The sequence below is a fragment of the Oxyura jamaicensis genome, chromosome 7 (assembly GCF_011077185.1).
Source record: "Oxyura jamaicensis isolate SHBP4307 breed ruddy duck chromosome 7, BPBGC_Ojam_1.0, whole genome shotgun sequence".
NCBI classification, from domain to species: Eukaryota; Metazoa; Chordata; class Aves; order Anseriformes; family Anatidae; genus Oxyura; species Oxyura jamaicensis.
The window spans coordinates 20,300,914-20,328,455 of NC_048899.1; the positions used below are offsets into that span (position 1 = coordinate 20,300,914).

The 27,542-nt window shown below is 35.9% G+C and overlaps 1 protein-coding gene and 2 long non-coding RNA genes across 4 annotated transcripts in view; 2 read left to right on the plus strand and 1 right to left on the minus strand.

Annotated features, from left to right (window-relative positions):
* Positions 1-3,797, plus strand: LOC118170302. Its single transcript, XR_004752635.1, has 3 exons — positions 1-117; positions 694-885; positions 3,487-3,797. It is a non-coding gene; the product is annotated as an uncharacterized LOC118170302 (long non-coding RNA).
* A 3,259-nt stretch (positions 3,798-7,056) lies between these two features.
* LOC118169768 lies at positions 7,057-25,886 on the plus strand. The gene is made up of 3 exons (XR_004752269.1): positions 7,057-7,199; positions 24,105-24,179; positions 25,772-25,886. It is a non-coding gene; the product is annotated as an uncharacterized LOC118169768 (long non-coding RNA).
* XIRP2 (xin actin binding repeat containing 2) overlaps positions 8,358-27,542 on the minus strand; it is a 201,652-nt gene continuing 182,467 nt past the window's right edge. For both annotated transcript variants that reach the window (XM_035331349.1, XM_035331350.1), the window contains exons 7-13: positions 24,993-25,156; positions 22,312-22,443; positions 15,995-16,102; positions 15,613-15,685; positions 14,785-14,918; positions 11,208-11,341; positions 8,358-10,534 (exon numbers count right to left, since the gene is read on the minus strand). In XM_035331349.1, the coding sequence (XP_035187240.1) occupies positions 9,097-10,534; positions 11,208-11,341; positions 14,785-14,918; positions 15,613-15,685; positions 15,995-16,102; positions 22,312-22,443; positions 24,993-25,156 (2,183 nt within the window). In that variant the 3' untranslated portion in view covers positions 8,358-9,096. The remainder of the gene's footprint in view (positions 10,535-11,207; positions 11,342-14,784; positions 14,919-15,612; positions 15,686-15,994; positions 16,103-22,311; positions 22,444-24,992; positions 25,157-27,542) is intronic.

Here is a 27,542-nt window from a genome sequence, read left to right on the forward strand (position 1 = left end):
TCACACTTCCTGAAGAAATTTTGTTTTATTCTTTTAAGAGTTATCTACCACGTATTAAGTTATCTGAAGAGAGCTAATCTCCCCTGTAAACAAAGCAAGGCAACTTCTGTGTGCTTGGTGAGTCCTTCAAGATGTTTGTTTATCATAAGTGATCAGTTGCAAGCACAGCTTCCATTTATATAGTGTCCTTCATAGCAATGTCATTATGAAGATCATAATGAATATACTTAGAAGCATTTTAAGACTCCATAAATACATAAATACATATGTATTTGTGACTGCCTTAAACAGTAGTATAAGATAGTCTTTTTGAATTAATGAAGGGATTTATCATGGAGTGTGCTTTCATGTACAAGCAATTCTTCTTTGCATGACTGACCAGGACATAGTGTGAACACTGGCCCTGCCAGTTTAAGGATTTTTATCTTTGTTTTTTATCTCTTAGAGATTTTATTGTCTCCCACCCTATATTTTATTTTGTGGTGGATTATCTGTTTTGACAAACATTTACATATTTACCTAAGACATTCATCATAAAAAAAAAAAAAAAAAAAAAAGAGCTAGATTAACCAAGACAGAGTAGCCTTCACAGCATAGTCAGCGGCTGAATCCAGCTTGAAAAAATCAGTGTGGTTCTGTTTAATCATGATTACAGTTTTTACTTATTTCATAATTTTGTATTTCTTTTTAAAGATCTTGCAAAATTAGCTGGCACTTGCTATGCATAAACCAGAGGTCTTGTTTCTGTGTCATTTGATGAAGATATCATCTGATTTGCTTACCAGCAAGGGTAGAGAGATGAGACTTGACATTAAATTCCACTTACTCAAAGAATACATCTATCAGAAGTCAGGATTCCTGTCACAATGGACAAGCACTGCAAAGGTTGGAATTGTCACTGTTACTATTTTATGATTGACACACAGGCCTGGTTCTGTCACCCCCATTTAAACTGAAGAATATTTTAAGAAAAATTAAAAAATTAAACATTTTTTTTTTGTAGTGGCATCCATGTAGACAAGGATGTCTGCTTGGGAAGGTGCTGAGGACATTGTTGCCAAAATTTGTTCAAAGTAAAGATAGAACTATATCAGGAAAATTTGACCACTTGCTTTTGCTTATCATCTGTAAGAAAAATTTCCCCATAGTCTCAGCTGTCCAAAGAGATGAGCTGCAAGTGGAGTAATGATAAAAGAGAAAAAATGGACTATATGGATAGAAAGAGTGAGGGGAAAAACAATGAAGCCATCAAATTCAGAAATTCAGTGGTACTGAGATTGCTATTTCTATATATACACAACTGGTGTTGAAGTAATTTGCTGATTGCTTGTGGTTCTACTTATGTATACATGAGTATCTATCTATTTATATGCATATATACATATGATATTCATATATTGCATTGGAAGAGCATTAAGTTTGAAAGTCAGAAAGCCTGAAGTCAAAAGCTGTCTGATATAGTCTTTAATGTTGTGATTGCATGGATCTTAGGACTTGCTTACCTTATTCATAGCATAGAAGGGATGAATCCTTCTACTTGCACAATTCTTCAATATTTTGTTTTATTGAATTATTAAAAATATGGCCTCAGGTCTTATTGATTACAGGCTCCTAAGCATCCTCCAGCTGCTGCAGCAATTCAGAAAGAAGTCCTAATAAAAACATTCTCCTGGCTATATATCACCAAAGCATGATCTGTACCATAAAAAAATAACGAGATGGTGAAATTGAAAACCAGATTGCACATATAGTCAAAATAGAACCATAGAGAAACCAAGGCAGTAGATTTACTGCCTTGGTTTCTCTATGGTTCTATTTTGACTGCATTGACTATCTAAGTTTATTCAGCTGAAAGATACTTTTTAGCATGGGCAAACTGCTATACTCTTACCTGATTTTCTGCCTGGACATGGAGGAAGCCTTTTTGGTAAAGCTTTAAAAAGAAATCAGCCTGTCTCTCATTTCCTATGTGTGGAAAGCTTCAAACTAAATAGATAATATCAGACAAAGTTCTAAGTGACTGAAAACAACTATTTTAATTGGAAAGTATACAAAACTATTACTTGAATGGTATTGCCTTTTACTACAATTAAGACATGACTGTGTGTGAGAGAATAGAATCTACATTTTAGCATTTCGGTTTAGCAGGATAACATTGCTGAAGTTGGAGTGTGTCATTTATAGAAGTCACCCCAGACAACTATTGGTGTGATATTTTTGCCCTACCAGAGCTTTTCATGGGTGTTAAAGAAAAATTGTTCCAGAGTATTATTTAAAATTCTAGTATTTTGGGACTTGCAAGACTTGAGTTACATTTTACATCTATTGTGAGGAATTACTCCTAATTTTATAAAACTTAAAAATCTAGCGGTCTATAAAGCATTAGATTTTGGTTCTGAACTTTTAAAGTTTTCAGAAATTTCAAGTGGATCCAGATTTTGAATTTCCAGCATTCAACCCCTGTAACAGTATTTGGCACATACGTATGGGTGTCTTCAGTAAATATATTAAAATAACATCAAATTTTTGAAATCAAGCACTCAGAGACTACCAAGTGCGAAAATTTAGGTTGTCCATTTGACCTTATTTCATTTCCCTGTAAACTGTGATTCATTTTTTAAAATTATTGCCACATAATAATGAATCAGCAAAATAGTAAACATTACTAAATATAGTAACACAAACACTAATAAAAATGAAACAAACACAGTTAAGGTACAGAAGGTGCAGAATTTCAGCCATTATCCACTTTCCTAGTGTAGCTAAGTCTTCATTTGAAAAAAAAAAAAAAAAAAAAAAAGCACTTAGAACAAGTTCTCAGTGAATTGTAGTTTGTAATTATGAAAGAGGGGCATACTAATTCACCTCTGTTGCTGAGTGAAGGTTTCTTCTGTTCAGATGCAGGTTATCAGTTCAGAAAGCCTTTTCATTCCAGTTCTCTACAGAGGGTACAGTAGAAGCGCAAGACTCTTTCTTAGTCAGTGGCAACAAAGAAATTCCCCATGGTTAATTCTATCTTCTGCCCTCCTGCTTTTTGTTTCTGGATGTAACATGCTCCAGATTGACAATGGTTAGTGTATTAAAAGGGGTAATATGAGTGCCTGAACTTCAGCTGCAAACAAATGCATACAAGGATTCATATTATGGAATGTCCTCTGAAGATACAGTAATGGATTGATGAGACTGAACATCCTCAACAAAACAGCTGTTCCTTAGTATGATAAAAGTTTACCAGACAGACATGTTATCACAGCAAATCTTCTCTAAGAAGGTGAAAAACAAAAAGTAGCTGAGCTTAGCCTTTACAGTGGTTATTACAGAAATTAATAGCTTTTGATCAAGGTGGCCATATGCACTTAAGTCAGTTGCTTTGATTTCCATAATATTTATCTTAGGTATTTTGGAGACGGTGTTATGTCCCTTACTTTGGATAACCATTGTGCAGAACTTGAGAATGACAGTGTAAAGAAATGTATCTCTTTTCAGTTCTAGGACTGGTGGAGTGCTGATATATACAGATGGCTCCTTTCACCATCCCTCTACCATACTTGACCATAATAATCTACTTTATCAAATGGAAATAGCCAGAGCACAGAAACATAATGCTCTGTATTGCTATGTCATCTCTGTCTCTTGGAGTTGATGAAATTTGTGTCTGGATAAAGAAAATATTTTGCTTCTTGGAGTGCTGCAGGAATGTTGAAATATCATCACAAAACGTAAGTGTCTGGAGACCTAATTGCATCCTCACCATATTTGTTGGAAGCCATTTTGCAGAATTTTTTAGAGCTTTTTTTCTTACACAGGTTTTCACAAATAAATTATTCTTATTAATTTTTATTCTGATTTTGCTGTCTTGCCACTGTCTATAATGTGCATGTACTTTCTTTAACAACAAAAACAACAAAAAATAATAAGGTATTGGAGCACTCTGTATTATGTTACTTTACAGTATTTTCAAATATAGGTTGCCATATATTATTTGACAGATGTTCATATCATGGTGTCTCCAAGAGCATATGAGGGTATTGATTGTTGTCAAATATATATATATACACATATACATACATAAGTATACACACACACTTTTTTATTTTTTTTATTTTTTTATTTTTTTTAAGGAAAATATTTAGGTTTCATATTCTGGCCCAATATGCTGAATCTGTGCTGCTTCTGCTTTATGGCATACTGGATAACTTTATGGATAGCTTTATGGATAGCTGCCAGAGCTTGTGAAAGCTACTTTTCATTACCTTCTTTCCAGGCACATAAAAAGCCACTGCCAACTTTGGCAAAATAGTTTTCTCAAAGCCACCCAGACTGAATCTGCAGCTTTCAATACAAGAGTACCATCCCAGCAAATTAGAACAACAGCTTACAGGTGGCAATAAAGGATAAAAGATTCCAAACAGTGTATGAGAATTTGAACGTGCTATTTCCACACTTAACATTGCTTTCTGAAAAGCTGTACAAAACTTCTTAATATTGGAAATGCAAAAAAATATTTTTCTGTGTCCAACTTTACATGCTGAATATGCAGCCTTCTATTTATTCCTTTTTATCTAATATCATGTAGATAGTGATCACAGAAAGAAACTGAAAGCATACTGTAAATTGTAAGAGACTATTTCTTAGGTTAGTTATTCCTTTTGTTATATGTGCAACTGTATTAAAACTAAGGACATAATCCAACTTACCAAACCATACGCTGAACTACTTTCTACGCAGTTTCTATTCTGTCTTCGTACAGCCACACCTCATTCACCCATAATTTTTTAACTATTTTGTCACCTTTTTGTACTGAACAGTCTTCTTCTTTTTTTGTTGAGGGGTGACTTTTTTATCATGAAATGAATTATTTGGACAATTTTTCTGCAATAAGGGTGACTAGAAAAACAGGTTTATTTTCAGTTTGGAATATGCAGATTCTGTGGGGCAGGAATGGCTCATTCATAGGTAGCTTTTGTGACAGAACATTATTTCCTGTTAGCATCTGTCACGTGCATCCTTATGTCAGTCTAAAAGTAATTTTAGATGGCTACTGATAGTGATAGTTATAGTGTAAAGAGCCAAGAAGTATAGGGTGTTTGAAATTAGCTGTCATCATGTAGATGTCCCTTGGAGGTTTTTCTAGGAGGATCTTTTTTATTTTATTTTATTTTATTTTATTTTATTTTTTTATTTAAACAGATTATGAGATTTTGAAAATCACCTGCTGCAAATGTGTAGTAGATTTTTCATGTCTGTTCTTAATAAAATTGTAATGTACCCAGTTAATAAAAAACACATTCATAACACATTTGAAGGCTTTATTCTCTCTTACTGTCTCTCTCCAATACCCAACCGTAAAAGAGGGAAGAGGAAGAAGGTATAGCAAATAGGTCAGTGGAGCATTAAGCCTTTGAATTATTCACCTGTTTCCCTGAAAGAGTACACAGCTGCCTTATTTTTTGTTTGAAGATTATACTAAAAAAATCAGGTCTTTTTTTGGTTAAATTGTCATTTAACGTGTTAGAAAGCCACAAAGCAAGGTCACTCTGATTATTTTTCTAATCTCATTTTAACACAGTTCCTCTCTTTAAAACATTTAAAAATGCTTTTCATGTCAAAATCATCAAATGTAACCCACATACAGGGTGAAATGCTGCTTGTGAAAGTCAGTAAAGTTCACCCAAAGGATTAAACTTAGATGCCTCTTAATGGATGTGCTAAATCATGAAAATAGACAAAGGTTTTGATCTGTCTCTTTCTGACTTGATGTTTTCCTGTTTGTTGTGAGTGTACTGAGGGTAGTTAATGTTTTTGCAATTATACCTGACAGCTGGAGGTGTACTTGACTGAAGTGACCCAAATCTTATATAAGTAATTCTGATAATTATCCTGCACTTTTAAAATAAGGCCTAAACTATAATTATTTGTGGGAGGGATACTGCAAGAAATGTTCTGTTAGAATAATGCAGATTCTTAGTGTGGCTTTAACATCCAAGCTGAGCACTATGTCTTTAAGATACTAGTGTAGGTGTGCCTATTAATATGCATGAAGGAGATAAATGCTTAAGAGAAGACAGACACAGTAAGTATACCTTTTGCACTAATCAAGCATTTGCTTTCAGCAAGTTCTTCACCTAGTAGTCTTTCAGCAGTGTAGTAAAAGTGTTATTTAGGTCCCTCTATAGCTTTGATGGTGCCCCTGACTCTATGAAGTCTTCAAAAGGATCAGTTGATACTCTGCATCTATAAAAACAATTTCAGTAGCTCAAAGTAAGTCTTGGTGCCAATTACGTTAATGAAACTGCAAAGGCACTGCAAATTTAGAAGTCCTATAAAGTCCAGTGCTGGTCGAGCAATGCAGAAGCTCCTTAACAAGACATTAAATCAGGCTCTTTAATCTCTCTAATTGGTGCTTTTGAGTACAGTAGAATACATGAACCCTGCTGTGTTCTAAAAGCAGTAGGATGCCTTCACTAGCTGGTAAGACCTCGTGAATGCCTAGACTTCTCAGACTTCTCAGACTACTAGCCTCCTCTACTAAATAACGATGCAGTGATGTTACATTTCACTGCTGCTTGCTGGTTTGCTGTTAAACAGTGCTTGGCTACACCTGTCCTGGAAAGGGATCGGCTCTGTCTTCCATGACTGTGAGATCCCATTCCTAGGCACTGCTAAATATCCCATCTATGAGATTAGGGATGAAACCCAGGACTCATCAGAAAATGAGGGTTTCAGTAGCAGGATTTCTCTCAAGAACCATCAAGCATCTCCTCACAAAGTCAGGTGGGGACTTTTACAAACTGATGGCTGGTTACTTAAACTCAGATACTACAACTTAGAAAGCCTAGAGGTTAACTTCAAGATCTTTAAACTTAGAGTGATGACTATATCACAAAATGTACAGCTCTGATGGGTGCTATTTCTTTCAAAACCATAAAAGACCGGCTCCTTGGCTACAGTAAATCTGCATGGTTTCCCCAAAATGCAATAGGCTTTTTGGCAGCCAAGCTGCTATTCATTTAGCATTTATTTTAAACAACATCTGTACAGCTGCTGCTTTCTAACTACAACTTTTATCCCAATCTCACTTTGAGCTGCTATTTGCATGACTTCTGTAGTGATAATGTATGTGTACATTCAGAAAGCTCAGAGATAATACCATCTCTCATCTCTTTTACCTTCTGTGGAAAAGGGAGCAAGACAAACATGTGAGTGAGTTCCAACCTTATCTTGTCTGTGATTACCCCTGCTTTAATTTCTGAGATTTTTTTTTTTTTTTTGCTTTAACAGGAATTTTTTGTTGATGTTGTTTTTAGTTGTGTTAGTAACTCAAAGAAGAAAAGTCGGTTATATTTTTAAAATCCCTCCCCCGGGGGGGGGGGCCCCCCCCTTTTTTTTAAAGTAGTTTATCTTGGTTAAAGTAAATTGTGAATGAAAGAGAGAAATATATCAAACAAAATCTTACCAAAACAATTTTAAAATGTCTGGATGTCTTTTCATGTGTTTGTTCAGAATTTTCTCAAAAAACTTTTAATGACTGCAACAAATGACTTTTACTAGAGTTATCATGAAAACAAAGTAAGTTAAGTGGGAAGACAGTAAGATTTCTGTACTTAAATGGGTTTGGATGAGGATTTACCTAGTTCCGTTGCTCATACGTACTTGTCAGCAGGTTCACATCACAATAGCTTGTAGGCTGATGCTGTTTTACGAAGTTAACAGATACAGTAGTGTCTGAGGGCCTTCTGTGAAGACTAATTATACCTCTGGAAACATTCATTTTAAGGAGTCTTTTCTATATTTCTACATTTCATGAGAATACCTCACAGAAGTAAAGCACAATGCATAAATAGGAGGCTTCACACTCCTGAACTATTCTCATGAAATACTGTATATAGTTTTTCTCTCTGTGTATGTGTATACTTTATAGATATTTCTATACAGGTATAGAAGAGTCACATTCTGACACGGAGCTTAGGTTAAAATAATTATCACGTGAGGAATTTCACAAACGTTAAGGAAAACCACCTGTATATGTTCATATATAAAAACCCTTCACAAAATATTTATTTTAAAAGTGCTTTTTATTATGTATTGTCAACAGTTAAATGATATGTTACTGTTTAATACAAGCTAGAATAGTGTAAGGAGAGCAAATACTAATCCATAAACCTTTTAAGGAAAAAAAGAGCTAAATCTGCCTAAGTTTGTACAGAATTAAATATGAAAATTGAGAGCTGCTTCAGTAAAAATGACTAAGGATTAGTTACTGAAACAATTACAAATCTTCATTGCCCAGTGCTCCCAAACTCTGTTCCAATTCTGCCCATGATGTTTGTTTTTGCTTTAAAATTTACACTTTTTTTTTTTTTTTTTTTTTTTTTTTCCCCTGTCATCCACTGTAACGGCATAGCAGCTCTAGGAATATAGGAAAACAGTACTATTTGCCAAAAAGCAGAGTCTGTTTCAAACTAAGTACCACATGATATTACAAAAAAAAAAAAATATCTTGTAGTATAAATTAACACAATGAATGTGCTTAATATGTCATGGAGCAACAGCTTAGTTACAATAATAATAATACATACAAAAAATAGTTAGGGATATATTTTTCCTTATTTTGTGCACACCAGGTGCTTCACCTATTAACATTTTTGTAAATGATAAAGAGTAAAACTCATCGATTATCTTTCTGAAAAACTGTCATATAGTAAAATATTTCTTGCAATTTTCAGGAACATAGAAATATGTATTGTTTTAATTGGTGACTGAAAAAAATCCTATTTTTTGCCTCTTAATTTCCTTAAATATAAACTAAGTAAAGTCTGAACAATTAACGGTATATAATACAAATTTTCCTATATAATCTCTGGATATTAAATTCTTCCAGAAGTACTGTAAAATAAGTGAATTTTCAATTTACCTCATTCTTGATAAGTAGTGGTAGACATAGCTGATTGCTTAGCTGTTTTGTTAATTTTTATAATAGAATTCATTTCTTTTAATTAGCTCTTCTACCGTGAGCTTCTTGGACTTGACTTTCTCTCTTGGGATGCCAGAAAAACTGTACATCTCAAGCTCAGTAAATCTAAACTTATGCTTCTTTCATTCTTGGGCACTCAGGATTATTTTATCTTCCTGACAGGCGTTAATATCATTCAGTTCCCTATCACAATTCCCATATTCTTTTGAATATCGGCTGGAGGTGCTTTTAGCTCTGTCTATGGAGTCTATTAGACCAAAGTCTAAAACGAGGTAGTCTTTAAGAAAAGATGTTTTCACAGTGTCAGATAAAATAGTATTTACAGTTCTGTCATTTCTTGATTCTTCCCCAATACATACCAAGTCACTGTCAACAGGGAGTGTTGTATTCATTGCCTCCTTTAGAACTGATATGCTATTAGTACAAGGCTCCTGACAAGCGGCATCTTTATTAAATTGAGCAAGACTATTAGAGGTAACAGCACCTTTATCTTCTGAATTCTGTTCATCCAGTGAGACAGTTACAGTATTGCTAGAATAGTTCTCAAAAGATTCAGCTATTTCAAATATTTCTTCGTTTCCAGACTGATTTTCCAGCTTTTCAAAGGCATGCTGTGATGCAGTGCAAATTGCATGGCTTAATTCTGTCACTGGGTTAGATGGAGCTGAGAGAATTGTTTCCCCCCTACAAATGTTTGGATGTGAAAATGTGGTGTAAATGTTATTGTTGTTGTTATTGAACTCTTTATGATTCTTTTGGACTGTTTCTTCATCAATGTTAGTAACCTGTATAACACCAGAATCATCAGTTTCATTAATTTTTTTCTCTCGCTCCTTCTCAGCACTATGCCCAACCACATTATCACCCTCATTATTTCCCTTTCCACTTTCCTCTCTAATCTGTGATCGTCCTGTGTTATTCAGTTTACCTTGCACATTCTCAGTTTCGTCACCTTTTCCCTTACTGCCCTTATTTTTACAGGTACCCCTAGCTTCTTTTTCAGATGGGGAGCTAAAGCCTGAGTGTTGATTTTGTTGTGCATTTATAGTGTCATTCTCCTTTTGCTCTCTCAGAGCATTTCCTTTCTGCAGATTATTTTTATTGCCCAAAGGTTTATTGGCATGTAAGCTAGAGCTTTCTTGCACAAAGCCTTCTGGGGGCCACTTTGGCTTATTTACTTTAGCTACTTCTTCAATAGAAAATGTTTTCTTAGGTGCTGCATCATCTGTTGGAGGAGGCCATGTCATCTTTAATTTACCTCTTTCTGTTGATTTTATTATCAAATTGATATCCAAAATATCAGGATGGATACCTTCAGTACCTGAGTACAAGTCTTGATCAATTTCTGTAATTGGTTTAGGATCAACAGGTGTACGATGAATGGGATTTATTTCTTCAGCGTGAATATTGCCAGCTGAACTACATTGATCTTTAGAATTCCATAACTCTTTATGTTGCTTGTGTCCAAAACCTTCATCGTAATTTCCTTTGGATTTGAAAAGTTGCTTAAAATGAGGTTTGCAATATACTTGTCCGTGGAGAGATGCATAATTTCCCAAGCTGCCAAATGGAAGAAAGTTTGTTTTACACTTTCATATAGCCTGAATTTTACACTTTACTTGGTAATTCAAGTACCCCTACATGACAGTAAATATAAAGGAAGGAAGAGGAAAAAAGAGAGCAAATTCAATGGATTAGCCAATTTTGATGCCCAAAAGCTAGTGTCTAAATTCTTCAATTGCCAATTCCCATTAAATTTTTAAGTTAATCTGTTGGAAGGAGAAGAGTCATGCCTTGTGATTTAAGAAAGAACATAAACTTATTCAGTTACTGCATCATAAGCTTTCAAACAAGGTGTTCCGTAGCACTCAAGGGTTGTTGGAGATTTTTTTCCACGTAATATTGAAGACCAAAGCCTCAATTTTCCTAGAAAACAGGAGGAGAAACTGCCATGACAATTTTCTTTAGCCTTTTTGTGTTCAATTAGATTTGGATTAAGCTCCCAGATGAAATAAACTAAATGTGTATAGCTAATCTCAGAAGTGTTAAATCAGAACTGCTAGCCTTTACAGTCTGTTAGAGTAGTAACCACTGCATTTGATATAGAGGTTACATTACAAGAGTAGTTTGCTGATGCAGGGAACCATCACCTATTGAAAATAATTTCACCAGTTATGTATTTTTTATTCAAGTGCAGATGTTCTATGAGTGAACATGCAGTGTTAGTTCTTACCTTAATTGACTGCTACAGTGGTGACATCGGAAACACGATTTATGAAAATTTTGCTTGTCGACCACTAGGCGTTCCATTGGATAAACTCTCTGTTGACAGAGCTTGCATATTTCGTTTTCCCAAAACTGCAGTTTCTAGATGCAAATATCAGAAAGTTACAATCTGGTCTAAGCCACATATTGCAATTTATTTTTAACTGTACAAGGTCCATACAAATATTTTTTTTTTGTTATTGTTAGAGTTGTAGTGTTCATTTTGTTACCATGAGCTGATAGATAGCAATTTGAGGGTTTCATTTTTGTTCAACTAACTGTAATGCTTTGAAAGTGGAAAAGCTATGCACCTTGTACCTTTTCAGAAATCCATATCTTTAGAAGGACTATTCAATCCACTACATAGGCACAACGTTTCCCAGGTATGTCTAATAAATGTTTTGTGAACTGGGATAGGATAATGAAAGGTTTACCAGCATAAGTGGAATTGAGTAGAACATATGTATTTTGATGAGGAGGTTTTGCTTCACTGTGCCAAAAGCACATCAGGGAGCTCCACTGCTGTGGTAACCTGCAATCTGGACATTCATAGGGTCCAAATATGCTACAGACCTCATAATTTCTGACTACTACAGTTTTCCGTTTCAGACTTGATACTTACTTGTGTGAATTTTTCAAGACTGAGATAGCTACAATAACATCAGCTAACTCTATCAAATCCTTTCTTCCATTAAGCATAATTAGTTCTAATGGAAACTAGTTCTCTGTAGAATACAAAGCACAGTTGGAAGGCTTATTTCATTTCCAAAAAGGGCAGAAAGAAATAATGGGCAATCTTTTGGTCTTGGGAACATCCATACAGCTCCTCTGCCTTGATTTATGAATCGCTATGAAAGCCATATGAACAGACGAGAGCTGAGCAACTCATTGCTCGTATAACTGCATGGATCTCCATGCTCAGTTAAGAAGATGTTACATTATTTCAAAGAATAAGAAATCAGGTGCATTCTGTGCATTTTATTATTTCTCAAATACAACAGTAATGCTCTTTTGAATTTTAGGTAATTCTTTCGTTCTATTTGAAATACAGTGATTACATTAGCAAAAAAGGCCTGAAACGTCCATGTCAGTATAGGCACACATTTGACATACCACTTAAGCCAGATAGCCTTGAAAAGGAAAGATAGTAAAAGATTAGTGAGACAGGAAGAGAGATGGGCAGCAAAAATTAAGACAAGTCTGTTAATTTTATAACAAATCAGTCCTTTATTGTAAACCTGTTGTGCATTACTACACAACATGTGGACTGTGAATCATGCTGACTCATGTTCCTTGTCTTTTGGATGTGGTTTTTCCACTATCACACTCCTATTATTGTGATCTTGGTGATCCTCCTTTGAAATTCTTTCCTTTTTTTAATTTTTATTTATTTTTATTTTCCTTAATGGTAAGGCTTGTATCTTTGTTCATTTCTTGTGATTCTGGTGTTTTCAAACCATTGCACATTTGCAGGCAGAAAAGAAATTCCTTGCTGTCTTTCAAAATCTTTATGATTCTTGTGGATTTCATTTATATCTTTAATCCTGGAAGCAGCAGAAGTGATTTGACTTTTGGGCTGGCACCATGGCTCCCTCACCTGTGGCTCCTGAGGCTTAGGGAGCATCTGATCCACATAAACTTCACCTGTTTGACACTTCTGATTTTGTTGTTCAAAGAAGTTTTGAACTCGAAGACCAGCTTCTCACTTGTTTGGATGTCTTAAAGAATCTGTATCATTCTTTATGATTGTGTTTATGATTTTAATTCTGAAAGCTGAAGAAGTTATTGTACTTTTTGGCTGGCACAATGGTTCCCTTTGACTCCTGAGGCTTATGTAGTGTTGGATCCATAAAGCTCTCACTCGTCTGATGCACTGGGTCACAGTAGAAAGTTCTGACTTGAGTTTCTTTGGTCTCCTGTTTTCACTGCCTGGATTTGTTCCCAGCAACTGCACAAAGTGACTGGATTTCAAGCATCATTCTGTACTTTGCACCACTTACTTCTATTATTTCCTCTTCACTAATGATTTTCTTGGTGCTAGTATTTTCAGATTCATCTCCAGACTGACCCAGAGAAAGAGTCTCAAAAGCAGCTTTTCCTCATGTTCCCCACCTTTATGTCTATAATAGGTTTGACTGAGGGTTTGTCAGCTTTGTTTTCTACAAGCCACTGGCAAAGTAAACATTTTATTTTTTTATATCCTCTTTTTGAACAGCTTATATATATATATAAGTTCCACTGAACTGAAATTTACAGTCTAATGATTGATTTTCAGATTTATTCTTCATAGCTGAAACATACCCATCCTGAATATCAATTTTCATTATTTTTTTAAATTTCTTGCCTTCATCACGTTGAATATTTTCAAATAAATATTTACTATCACCTCCTATTATTTCTTCAGGTAGAGGAAGAGGTGTGTTGTCTTGATCTTCTAGAATTTCAAGAGTCTGAGTTTCAAAAAGCCAGCATTTTCTGGAAATGTTCATCCTTTAGAACATTTCCTTTGCAGTGATTGTTTCCTCTGAATCCTCTTCAATCTCTGCAATACAAGTCTCCAAAGGCTCTGTTTCAAAAACAAAAAACAACAAAAACCCAACAACAAAACACCACCCACAAACAAACAAACAAAATTTGCCTTGTGTGCAAACAACTTTGATGTTTTCCTCCAAAGAGATTTCACATGCATCTTGAATTTCCATTGGGTCTGTGTTAATCACATCTAAAGGCTGTATTGCCAACAACCAGCATGCAGTTCTAACATACCCTTTTTCGGTGTCTTTTCTGTGGACAATTGTACTCTCCAGTCTTTGCCTCTGACAACATATGATGTCTGAGTATCAAGACATGTTTCTCTTTACATTTCTTTTAATCTCTTTGAGTTTTGACTTCTGCTGCAACAAGTTAACATTGTCCACTGAGTAGAGCTGCCAAACTCTATCCAGCTGTTTTGTTTCTAACATGTGCCTAGTGGTTTTTACAGCAGAAATTTCTCTGATGTTTCAGCTGATGCTTGTTCCTCATCGTGGTACGTTTTATTGAAAGATTCCAGTCACTGCATTTCAAACATCCATGTGGCTGTGTGGACATGTCTTCTAGAGAATTTGAGAGTCTTGTACAGTGCTTCTGCACATTCTGAGGAGTGTGGATTACATTTGTTTTAATTTCTTCACAAACTGGCATTTTCTGTGTTTCTGAGAAACTAGTGACAAAAATTATATACATTTACAGACTGCAAACAAGGAAAGAGGGGACTGTTCAGCAGAGTAGTACAGGAAAAGCAGAAGTGTTTACTGAGTTCTACTTTGTTGTGTTTGTCACATGGTAGAAGTATTTGCTGAAGTATATTGCATAATTAGTAACTGTACTTATTACTACTTTATGTGTCCTTGATTCCTAAGCTCCATATATTCCCACAACATTCAGAGGTTCTATTTTTAATTCCAACTACATAATGAAAATAGAAATTCAGACTATGACAGACCAACATGTAAACTTCCACACTTCTAATTAGTATCAAGATTCCTCTTATTAAAAACACAGACCTGTCCAACTTGTGCAGATGTTGCAGTCTCTCTGTCAGAGGGAACAACCTTTTCCTGAGCTGTCCTTTCAAAATGCTGTTTTAAAATCTGCATAGAAATCTTTGGGACATCCTCATTCGTAGCTGCATTTGTTACTGCAATGGAAATAATAATAAACTGATTTTGTTTTCCTTCACCCTACCTTTTGTGAAATTAACTTAATCAGTTAATTGTAAAATATTATTACACTGGACAAATTATACTTACCCTTGCAGAACTCTAGCAAGTCACTTGGTCATGAACAGAAATCCATAGAAAAAAGGACAGAAAAATTGTTGAGGGACACATTATTGCCTGCTATTTTGCCGTACTTGAATTGCCCAGGCTCAGAGTTCACTGAGGTCTTTGAATTAAGCGAATGTGTGAATTCTAATACCAGTACTAAACTGCAGAAGCCGCGCATCAACACCGTGCTCATGGTCTCCAGGCCTATTCTGCTTGTCTGTAAATTGAGCCTTTATCATCCCCAATTTTGTCTATACAGGGGCAAGCATTTGTGTGTGTTTTCAGGCAACTCTTAAAATGCCCAGATCTTTCCAGCAGCTCAGCACATATTTGAAGCTATCTCCTTATGCCAAGCTCCTCTCTGTGTACCAACATGTAAACCTTTTCTTAAGTCCCATTGAGATCAATGAATGTGCTTTGCTGAGGAAGGAGGCAGTGAAGAACTTGGAGCAATGTCCAGTATCTGTATCCTAAGAGCAGTCCCACTTTTGTGGGAGTAAATACAGTTGCCAAGAACTTGGTCCATTGTGCTCCTTTGTGAGCCTTTACTTTCAAGCCACTTACCTGTTTCATCAGTACGCTGCATCAATGTAGAAGCCCCATTTGTCTCCGGAGTAGCTTGCTCCTCATGAGAAACCTGTGCACAAAACCATCACTTTACTGAAGAATTTAGTGCAACATGTAAGAATTTTCCGTATTTCTTCCACTGTCTTTAAAACATCACAGAGAAGTATGAATGGGAAACCCCATTCATTACCACATTCAAACAACACTGTGTAGGACATCAATCAAAAAACATTGTTATGCACTGCCAAATGAGGGTGGCTATCAGCAGAACATGAAGATCTTGCTATACCAAGTAGTGCTGGAGTAAGAGGCAAAGCAGATAAGGATTGGCATCTCGGTATACCTGCCGAATGTTATAATTCTTAATTGACGAAGTTACCTCTTGTGTTTGAAAGGCTTCCACTGGGCTTTCTTTGGAAGTCATTCCAGTGCATTCGGCTTTCCTGGTGCTGCTTGATACTGGGGGCTGAGTGGTTCCTGAGGTCTCCTAAATACGGATAAAAAGAATTGCGTAATTAACAGTAATTGAGATTTTTGTTTCTACCTGTGAAGGGCTGTCATAAATTAATTCTACTTTAAGAGACTGGAGAGCAGCCTAGAAGAGAGGGATCTGGGGGTCGTGGTAGACAGCAAGTTGAATATGAGCCAGCAGTGTGCCCTGGCAGCCAGGAGGGCCAACCGTGTCCTGGGGTGCATCAAGCACGGCATCGCTAGTAGGTCAAGGGAGGTGATTGTCCCGCTCTACTCTGCGCTGGTGCGGCCTCACCTCGAGTACTGTGTGCAGTTCTGGGCACCACAGTATAAAAAGGACATGAAACTGTTGGAGAGTGTCCAGAGGAGGGCTATGAAGATGGTGATAGGCCTGGAGGGGAAGACGTACGAAGAACGGCTGAGGTCACTGGGCCTGTTCAGCCTGGAGAAGAGGAGGCTGAGAGGAGACCTCATCACAGTCTACAACTTCCTCGTAAGGGGGTGTCGAGAGACAGGAGACCTTTTCTCCATTAACACCAGTGACAGGACCCGCGGGAACGGGGTTAAGCTGAGGCAGGGGAAATTTAGGCTTGACATCAGAAGGGGGTTCTTCACAGAGAGGGTGGTTGGTTGCACACTGGAACAGGCTCCCCAGGGAAGTTGTCACTGCACCGAGCCTGTCTGAATTTAAGAAGAGATTGGACTGTGCACTTAGTCACATGGTCTGAACCTTTGGGTAGACCTGTGCGGTGTCAAGAGTTGGACTTGATGATCCTTAAGGGTCCCTTCCAACTCAGAATATTCTATGATTCTATGATTCTAAGTATAACCCCAAATGGTTCCTTTACAGCAGTGTACTGTGATGATTTAGCGTGTTACAAGCACCACAAGGAACCCTATGTACAGAGAAGTTTGAACTGTTAAAGTTAGGTGGAGCTCAAGGAAAGCAAGTCAGAGCATGATGTACACGCGCAAGCTGTGTCAGCATAACAGCTGAGAGAGCCACACAACATGAAGAAGTGTAGAGTTAACACCCTAGCAAGCTGAAAAGAAAATGGGGTGCAAATTTTGCCATGTCTTCTCAGATTAATGAGGATGTTTGGGTGTATGTATAATATGCTTTTATGCATATATATGTTTTTTGTTTTTTTTGTTTGTTTGTTCGTTTTTCACATAATATATGCTTTTCCATTCCAAAGCTAATGTTTTAGATATGTAAGTCAAGCTCTTATTACTGGAAAAGCTCGTTCATGAGACATGAAATGTCCATGATAGTCATTATATGTCTATGGTATAGGGTATTAAAAAGGAATATAATGAGGCTTAATGTAGTCAGGAAGCAAATCTAATCTGAACATCAGTAGTGCCTTATTGCTATAACATTTGTACTGCTTATGGAGTAGTTGCCTTATTGCAAAAGGTTATAACAATTTAAATGTGACATCCATAGCTGTCTAAACTGAAGCCTAAACATTATGGGCCAGATCTTGACACTATAATTACATGGCCCGGTTCTGAGTATGAACGGAGGAAGAGGGACTTGGAGGTCCTCATGTTTTCTGTGTCTGTCACAATGGCTAATTGAAGTTACATTGACAGTGGGTAAAATGCTGCTTCTTTATCCAAAACAAGTGGAGAGTAGGAATACCCTTGGTTTCAACCATCTTTCTGCAATGGCCAACTGCAGGATATAGATTGGATTAATTTAGTCTATAGCATTAGAGTTTGTGGCAAGTTTTGTATACCACCTAGATTTTAGAGAATTTCCTTAAGAATTATTTTATGGTACTCATGGGATAAAGTTGCTCTTGTCTTATTAAGTTGGGAAAGTCCAGCTTCCACTATGGGACTGTGGCTGAAGATCGTGATCTAGATTTAATGCTTGTTAACAGTTGTGCTTGTGGTAACTTGATCCCTTCATTTCTTCCTGTGGAATATACAATTTTGTGCATTATTAAATCAAGTAAAGTGTTTATTAACTGCAAGGCTAGACTGAACAGCATTACAAGACCACACAACAAATTTGTGGTTGAAAACAATTTGCACAGGTGCATTCGGTTAACAGTTCACTATAATTGTGGAAGCTACCATGAAAAGGTAATGCTCAGAATTTCTGCTACTTTTTTTTTTTTTTTCCTGAATATTTCAGGGTATTTAATTGTGGGAAAGTAAAATTCAAACTTTTTTTTACCTGTTAGGATTTAGAAAATTCTTAATATATTTTTAAAGTATTAAATGTTATTCATGTCTCTCTACTATATAACAAGACTGCATTTTTATTTAGGTATTCAGATTATATTACTAAGGAGAACTGTATTTACTACATGTGGTTTATATCTTAGGGGTGCATGCATCAGTTTTGGTGCCTATAATAATTCATATAGAATTCTTACTGCAAAATGTACCAAGATTTGATTTTTTATTAACTGTACTGTGTATTTTGGACCAAGTGTTTTTTTTTTTTTTTTTTTTTTTTTTTTTCTTATTGACATTTTTGCAGTATTCCTCTGTTCTGACAACAGACAAAAATTACTTTCCCTTTCAAAAATAAAATTGTCTTGAGAATCAGATTACGTACACTCTGTTATATAGATGTGTAGATAAAAACAGGTACATAAACTTATGTATGTATGGAAAAAAAAAAACAACAATGGATCAAGGGAGTCAAACGGTCCAAAACCTTGCAGAAGTACAGAAAGCCTTTTACTCACTCCCATCTGAAGCATATTTATTTTAGTTAAACTGCATTATGTAATCATGTGTTAACTCTGTGTGAAGTTAGCTAAGATAATATCATTTACGTATTAGAATATTTAGAATTTACTGTTCTAAATATTCAATTTGTACCAACTTAGAGTTCTCTTTATGCAGCAGAAGTGCATTGTGAAGTTTCAGCTGCAAAACTATTAACAATAGAGGGACTCACTGGTGACTTACTTGGTGCGTATTTTCATTTCTTCCTCAAAGCTATGTTCTTTCACGTATTTATGTTCTTATGGTATCATCTGCACATCAGTGCTGTGAGAATCCTACAGAAATTTCTTATAAGTAATTCTGCACTTCATCTTTATGATTTATCAGCTTTGCTTAGTTTTATGTAAATACTTATGTTGTTTTGGGTACTGTATAGAACATTTTCATTAAAAAGCTAGTTTTTTGCCATTCACTAAAATTGTCATGTTATTCAGTCTTATCCTCTGCAATCACCTGAAAATTGACAATTGCTACTCTAGAAGTCTTAGAAAATCTGTTTGGAATGACCCTCAATGAAGGCAATTTAGGTATACATGTGTCATTCCTGGCATACCGTACAACAATGTTGAGTGAAAATCAGATACTTTCAATATAATTCACTCATCCTGCCTATGTAGGAGGTTAAGCTCACTTGCCAGGAAGTGCTTGTGTCTAACACTGGATAATGAGATTTTGTCTGAGCAGCTGTTGTGCCCTTCAGAACTGTTCTAACTGTGATTTTACAGCTTCTGTGGCAAGATAAAGGAATTACTTTCATTTCCAGAGTGGTTAGTAACAGTTCTTTTCTGATTTGGAATGTTGCGTATTTTTTGTTTTTGTTTTAAATCACTGATTTAATGCTCTGCTTATACTGTTCATCTAATTATTTTGGCAATGAAGAACAGCAACCTGTGGGTTTGATGTGCAGAATATTGTGGCCAATTTTTTTGTAATTATTTTGCTCTCCCAACATCTCAGCCTGTTGGTCATTCAGCTGCATGTTGAGCAGCTCTACCATATGAAAACATAGATTGTGCTCCAGACTGCAAGCTAGCAAACAGCTCCAGGCTGGCATTTTCAGAACAGTAACACTGAAGATCATTACCTCTTCTCAGCCCAGTGGCTGTGGACAAGAGGTGCTCATGATCTGTGGTCAAGTTGAAGACCAGGTCTTAAACAATCAGGCTGAGTTTGAGAGCACATCACAGTTCTGTGGTTAGCTTTCATTACTGCTCAGCATTTTGGACAAGATTTTAGTGCTTTCTACCAATAATAGGGCACCTTTCACTAGGAACAGATCTCTCTTGTAATGAAGAGAGTTATGAGTGATGACTGGCCTAAGAAAAACAGAAAGATAAATAATTAAATATTACTTGCATATTTGATGTAAATATTTTGAATGACAACCCATGCACTCTTTATGCAATATTTGAGTATCATAAATTTTTCAGCAATTTAGATTACTGTTAAAAAAATTAATTGTTTTCTTATTTAAGCTTTGATTAATGGTTTGGATTTATCCAGCTCTGGAAATCTGTGTTCAGATAACATGTTTTCTGTATTTTGACCCAGGATTGATTCAGTGACCTCGAATAATCTTTCAGCTACCTAAGTGTATAATCCCATTTTCAATGAGAGTGCAGTTGTGTTAGATATAAATGGGATTTTATGGTCTTGCAGTAAGTTAGTTAATCTAAATTTAAAAACTGTTCTATATAGTCTGATTCTATTTCCTGTGAACATGACCATTTCTGCTGATGATTTGAGAGAAAGTTCTCAACTAGACACACAGGACACACATTGTTAAGTCTGCTTAGAGGTCACAGCTTTGTTGAAGAAATGAAACCATCATGGTGGCTTTGTAGAGAACTAAACTTCATTGTTAGGCCAGGAAAAATTCATCTTCATATCACAGGAATGAAACTCGTTGTTTCTAAGTGAGAGAAAAAGTCACATAATTTTTGTAAACAGTTCTGCATTTCTCCATGCAGTAAATGACAGCAAGGTTGGAACACCTCACCAGAAAAGTACATGCAAACAAGTTATCTATTTGAAGTAGAAGTCAAAGTTAGAGGGAAAGATATGAATGAAAATAGAATGAAAATCAATTTACATTCTTTTCTGAGAAAAAGGTTTTTCTCATGTTTTTACACAGATATTTACCATGAAGTTGGTCAGTGAAATAACTGAGTATCTCCTATTAGCATTCATGCCAGTTGCAAGTGTAAACCTCTATAAAGCAACAAAGTTAATAGTCTCTTTGTTAATAAAAGAATACTTGAAGTCTGGGCAAAAAAAGTCATTTAGGATTATTTTTTGCACTATGTTTTTTCTTTATGATTATTTTTTACTATAATTAGTAAGACTGCCTAGCTAAATTAGTGTCTACCCAAAATTAGGTAGTCAGAATAAATGTTATTTGAAGGAAGTTAGTCTTTCCTTTTGTACTTTTTTGTTTAATTGATATTTCCTGAAATCTGAAATTTACCTTTCTTCTTTTTTTATTGTGACCTTGAACATGGGTCTCTTTAATTTCCTGTCTCTCTTCTGTTCTTAGCTTACTCAAGCATTTCTTTCATTACCTTCTTGTTTGCCCTTAATAGAAGGATTTCACAGTTGTTAGACTAAACTATTGTAGAATAATCACTACAGTGATGATTAGTTTGTGGTCTTGTTTTAGCATTTAATTTAATTACAGTTAAAGTGTATTTTTAATTTCCTCCTTTTTACTTGTGCATCTTTTTCCATACTCCTTCATCTCTTCAACTGAAAAGCAGTAAAATGTTACTACTGTGTAAGATGGAGTTCCTTGAAATGAAGGAGTTCACATCACCCAGCAATAGATTCATGTTTGTTCAAACTCAGGTGGACTCGTGTAATATTTGTTTTCTTTCCCACCATAAAATACTGCTATCAGCATTACTGTGTACTGTAAGTTACCACTGCAAAATAGTGCAGTTGTACTGTGGACCAGACTGCCCAGAATCAGGGAGAAGTGGAGAAACATGGCTTGGTGAGGATCCAGCCAGTCCCCATAAAACAATGCTTAAAGAAATAGAAAGAAATTAACTTTTTTTTTTTTTTTTTTTTTTTTCTTCTCGCATAGAAAGAAATAAACTTTTCATAGGTCCTTGTTTTCAATGACTGAGCTAATTTACTCTTTGCTTAGGCAACGGGAGCACAACAGTCATCCTCCAGATAAAATCTGCTTTACTGTGCTGTTGTGTATCCTTGATGTGGCATACTGCATCATTTCTGATAACTGGTGGTTGTGGTTTTTGTTTGTTTAGTTGGTTATATCATAAATCTGCTTTTAGACATGCAGATTGCTGCATGTGTACTGTAGTGTATCCTCAAAGAGAAAATTCTGAGAATATGGACACTATGGAAACGTTGTCTTAATTATAATGAAAATTCTTCAATGAAGCATATTTTTCCCACCAACTCTTTAGCAGGGCATATCTCTCTTTGTACTAAAAATGCCATCGTTACCTGTGCAGATTTGTGCTGGTGCTGGGAGCGAGTAAAGGTGATCTTTGAAGAGGTCATCTGCCCTTTCTCAAACTGTTTCCTCACTGCAGCCAGGCCTCCAGGCAAAGTGCAAGACTTCATTTTCTCTGAAATCTGGAGTGATAAAATAAGGCCAATTGTTTTGCATCTGCAGTAAGAACATACTTCCACAAGTTGATTTTTTAAAATTACTTTAGAGCAGTACACTATAATTCTTATTAATTTAAAATTGAGAATTTGGAAGCACTTATACCTGTACCCTCTTATATGGAACTTCAACTGATATAGTCTGTAAACTCTACTTATTTCAATAGTACAAATGAATTTACATCAGTATTCAGAATATATATAGTAGTAAAACAATTATTTTACAGTTATCATCAAAATACATAATATATACATACTGCTAAGATTAATTGTTAAATCTTATTGGCCTACTTTAGGACTTTTTCTTTTTGTTCCATAATTAGGACCTGAAAGTTATCAAGTCCTTTTGAAATTTTTCTCTAGAATATATTTAACAGTAATTACTAAATGCTTCTGTGTGAAATAGATCCTGCTGGTATAGCTGCATATTCATCTCTGCCTAAACTGCTGCCTCAGTGGTTTCCTCTGAAGTTTAGGGGTCAGTCACATATTTTTAGCCATGTAATATTCTTTATTTGCAAGAATTACACATTTATCAGCAGACAGAGTCATAAACAGCATATCTGGCAAGTCCATAGACTACTGCACAAGAGCCATAATTTGTGATTAGGAGAACTAAAGGACTATCTATATTTGAAAAAATAAGCATGTTTGACCAGAATCTTTAACACTGACATAATAGTTCCCCATGAACTTGATTGCCTGTAGCAATCACTTCAGAGCAATCCTCTGCTGTTCCATCTTCTAATTATATGTTCTGAGTTCTGTTGTCTTTGCTGTTGCTACCTGGCCCTCTCTGTATTTTTTCAGTAGCTATTGCTGAAAAAAAAATAGAGAGAGCTTAAACCAGGCCTTTGTGAGATGATCCTTCTTCCCCAACAATAGTGACAAAGGTCAGAGGAGTGCTGTTGCCCTCAGGGTCCCAGTTCTGTCCATTGTGTGTTGCTTCTTAGATGGTAGGAGAAAAAAAGCTTTAAGCATATGAACTTATTAAACAATATGCAGGAAATAAAACCTCCAGTAGGTCAAATTATATTGTAATAAAAATTGCTAAAAAAAAAAAAAAAAAAAAAAAGAAGTAAATTTAGTACATAACATCTGATGAGTAAGTAAGCAGGTCCTAAAAAACTGATGAAGATGGCACAATCCTATATATACATGGATATGTGAATGCAAAAAGTAATTACTTCAGCAAATGAACATTTCAGGCACACCTTGTGAGCCATTAGGAGATATTTAAAGTAGGTAAATGCAGTTATGGGTCCTTTAAGGAAACATATTGATTTCCTTTAATGGAACTTAATACACTTAATATAAGAAAGGGCAAGGTGTCATAGAACACAAATGAAGCAGTTCATATGTTCCCAGCACAGGTCGATTGGGTCAGGCTTCCTATAGTTCTTCCTTTTGGGGAGCCAGAGATAATTGCAGCATTGTTTGCTGTTGTGGGAGGAGGGAATTTGAACCTTCTTGGCCCAAAGAATGGCAGGAATCTGCTGTGAGTACGCAAAGGCAATTAGGAATAGGCAAAGGCAATTAGAAAATAAAGAAGCCAGTGGGCAGGAATTGTGTGTTTAGAAAACACCTGGACTCAGAAGGTGAGTGTGGGTGGTGGCTACTTCCACTAGGTGGCTTCTGGGCTACCTGAGCCCCCAGGTCACATCTGGTGCTGCAAACCACTCTTCTGAAGGCGAAAGTGCATGGTAAGACTGGGAATCCTTCTACAGCTCTTCTCGCATAAAGACAGAGATGCTGGCTGGTTAGGCTTAGAGCTGAACTGGACTCATTCTGTTGCACCCTTACTGACAGGAATTAACTCTGGCCTAGTTGACAGTAAGAGGAAGGTGTATGCTTCCTGTGCACTGAAATTCCAGTGTAACAGTTGTTCAAGTGTTGTACTAAGCCAGCATAACGCCTCTGTTTCCTGATGATTGAGCTGCAACTTCTAGTTAGGATTTTCAGAGATGATAAAAATATACTTTATGTCCTGAAGTATATCTGTGCCTTAGTTAGCTAATTCTATTACAAAAAGGTACCTTATCTTGAATGGCTGCTATTTTATAATGTGTTAATTTCAAATTCTTCAGTTTGAGCAGCAAGAGCTCTGAACTCACTGTACTCCTGAATATGGTTTTATTATTTGGAGATAGAAAATATTTGTTGTGATAAAGAAACTGCCTCTTTTTGTCATCATGAACAAATAGGATAACCACATTGATCTACGGTCCTCATAAGTGAAGTTCAGGCAAAGGTGGACTAAAAAGAAGAGTACTTCCATGAATTAAAGGGGATTGTCCAAAAGACCAAAGGCATGTAGCATGAAAAATCTCATTTGGTAGAGAGAGAGACTGATGGATGACTATGTTTGCTATGTAGATTTCCTAATTTCAGATTTAAATTTTGATCCACCCCATGATCCATCTGATAGCTTGCTTGTAGAAATAAAGATGGTTACAATCTGTCCCTGTGCAAAGCAAATGTAGAATTAAGAAGGTAATGAGACATTGGTATCTTACATTGGCAAAGCAGTTGCTGCTCTCTACCTTGGACACAGCAGCCTGATACAGAGCCATTTTTTCCTTCAAGGAGACATTCTCCTGGAAGTCCAGCAGCATGTTGCCAGTCCTGGGAGGGCTCTTTTCTGGTAGTCCTCTTACAGGTCTGCGACCACCCACTGCAACTACAAACATACGTCAGTGTTGGGGAGAGGGAGATGGGTGCATGTGTTTCAAATCTCGAAAGAAAAGCATTAGGCAAAATGAATGGTGTCGCCAACTTTTTAGCAACTGTGTTATACTTTCAATTTAGAACATATCAAGTAGAGAGAGTTTGTTTTATAGAAATGTAATTTCATCTTAAAGTAAACACTTGAAATAAAGCATTTGGTAGAGGGATTTCACAACTGCAATTGGATGAATGTTATAGGTCATCAGATAGTTCCTGGCTGTTTCTCAAGGACCAGCCAGTATCTCTCTGCTTTGCTTATGCAGGACTGTGCAAAAAGAGAAAACTTAGCCATGACCATATAATAAGAGTTATCACTGAATTGCCTTTTAAAAAGTTAGCCTGCGAAGTTTCTTACCATTGTTACAAGGAGTAACAATTTATCTAACTGCAATTCAGGAACAGTGAATGTGTAGACAGTAGTCCAGAGTACTCCTAAAAGAGCAGTACAGACTTAATAGCACTAGTCTTTCGTTGTTGTTTTTAACATACATATGTAGTTGTTAGAATTCCACATGCCCAGAAGGGTGCCTTAAATTTAGCATCAAGGTGTTTTTCCTTCTTGTTTCAGATAAGGGGGAAAAGTGTATTCTGTGAACATCACTACCATCTGTAATCAGAAGCAGAAGAGGTTTAATATAATCCCACAGGCTGGAAATTCCTCTTGACCTGCCAAGGGTTTTTTTACTGTCCATGGAAAATTGTGTTGAATAACACTGAATTTCTGTAAACAGGACACTCCTTTCCTTTTTAGGTGAAGAGGGAATCGTAAGATTTCAAGAACTTGTATTTTTAGTAAAGCCACCAGTATCTTTTTTTTTTTTTTTTTAAATCCTTGTGCTAGTACTGCACAAATCAGACTGCCCTAATCTTCTCTAAATCCATTTACATTTCTCCTTGTCTTTGCATAATAGGAGGGAATAAATTTGTTGCAACCTGCATTTCTTCTTTAAAAAATTGCATTTTATGAGATTACAGAAGCAGGTTCTAGCTGAAATAGTGTCTCAAAAAAAAAAAAAAAAAAAAAAAAAAAAAACATACTCTACAAAATCCAATCATAATATTCCTTTGAATTTCTCAAAAGTGCACACCTCTCCTTTTCTGGAGTAAGTAGAGGGGGACAGCTGATTTTGTTTTACCCCCACATGTATAGGGTGGAACTTGGCCGATGTTTTTAGGGGCTGAAGCCTGCATAGCCTTTGCCAGTGTCAATTCCTTGTTCTGGAAGCCCAACTGTAAGACATATTGTCATACATATGCATGACAAAAACACATGTTCAGTCAATCACATTTCTTCTTACCTAAAATGGCTGACTTTTCATTATTGTATTGTTTTACTAAGGCAGCGGCTGACAAGAAAAGATACAGATTAAAAATCAACCATTTTTCTTTTGAAGTGCCCACAGTTTAGCTTTAATATTATGAAATGTTGCAACAGCAACAAGAGACTTTCCAAAATGCTATCTGTTCACCTGGCATAGAGCAGAGTGCCAGGGAAAAGGTATCCCACCAGAGAGAAATGCCAGGCCACATCTAGCCTGTCTGCCTGTTTACTGTAAAACTGTTTAGCTGACATAACTGTTCAAGGTCCAGTTATAGCAAGCAAATATAAAAAAGTGACCTTAATCTTCTGTAAAAAAAAAAAAAAAAAAAAAAAAAAAAAAAGACGTAGATGTGGACACCCACTGAAGAGTGGCTTTCAGTGTAAACCTACTCATTTTCTTAATATTTTCATGTGACCCTACTCAGAACATATATGAAGATAATCTTCTATTTAATTATCCTTATTACATGCAATGCATTTGTATATGGGGGGCAATAATCATAGGCAAAAGAATTGCTACACTTTAAGAAAGAACAGCAGCAGTTACAATCAATGAAAGCCAGCTGGGAGAAAAAAAAAAAAAGGTTTTCAGAGAAAGTAGAAATCAGGAGAGACAGAAAATTGCTGTCCTCCAAGTGCGAAGTCTGTACATTAAACTAAATCTAACCAAAACAGTGGAGATGTTGAACACATGGTCCAGAAACAGGGGGATAGTCCCCCATAACCCATCAATATCCTTTTATTTTAAAGGTACATTATATTGGTTAACACAGATTACTACCAGCATATTTATTAGCCTTTGCTTTAATTTTCAAGAATGTTTACAAGTTTGAAACCTTTCTTAGTATTGTTCTGATTCAGCAAGGGATTCTTAGATTCTACCTAATCATAAGCACATGAATAGTTTCCTCAAGTGCAATGGGAATACTCATATGCTTAAAGTTAGACATGTGATTAAATTCCTTGCTGAATAGGGGCCAATGAATTTAATGGACTGTTTTAAAAAACATTTTAATAG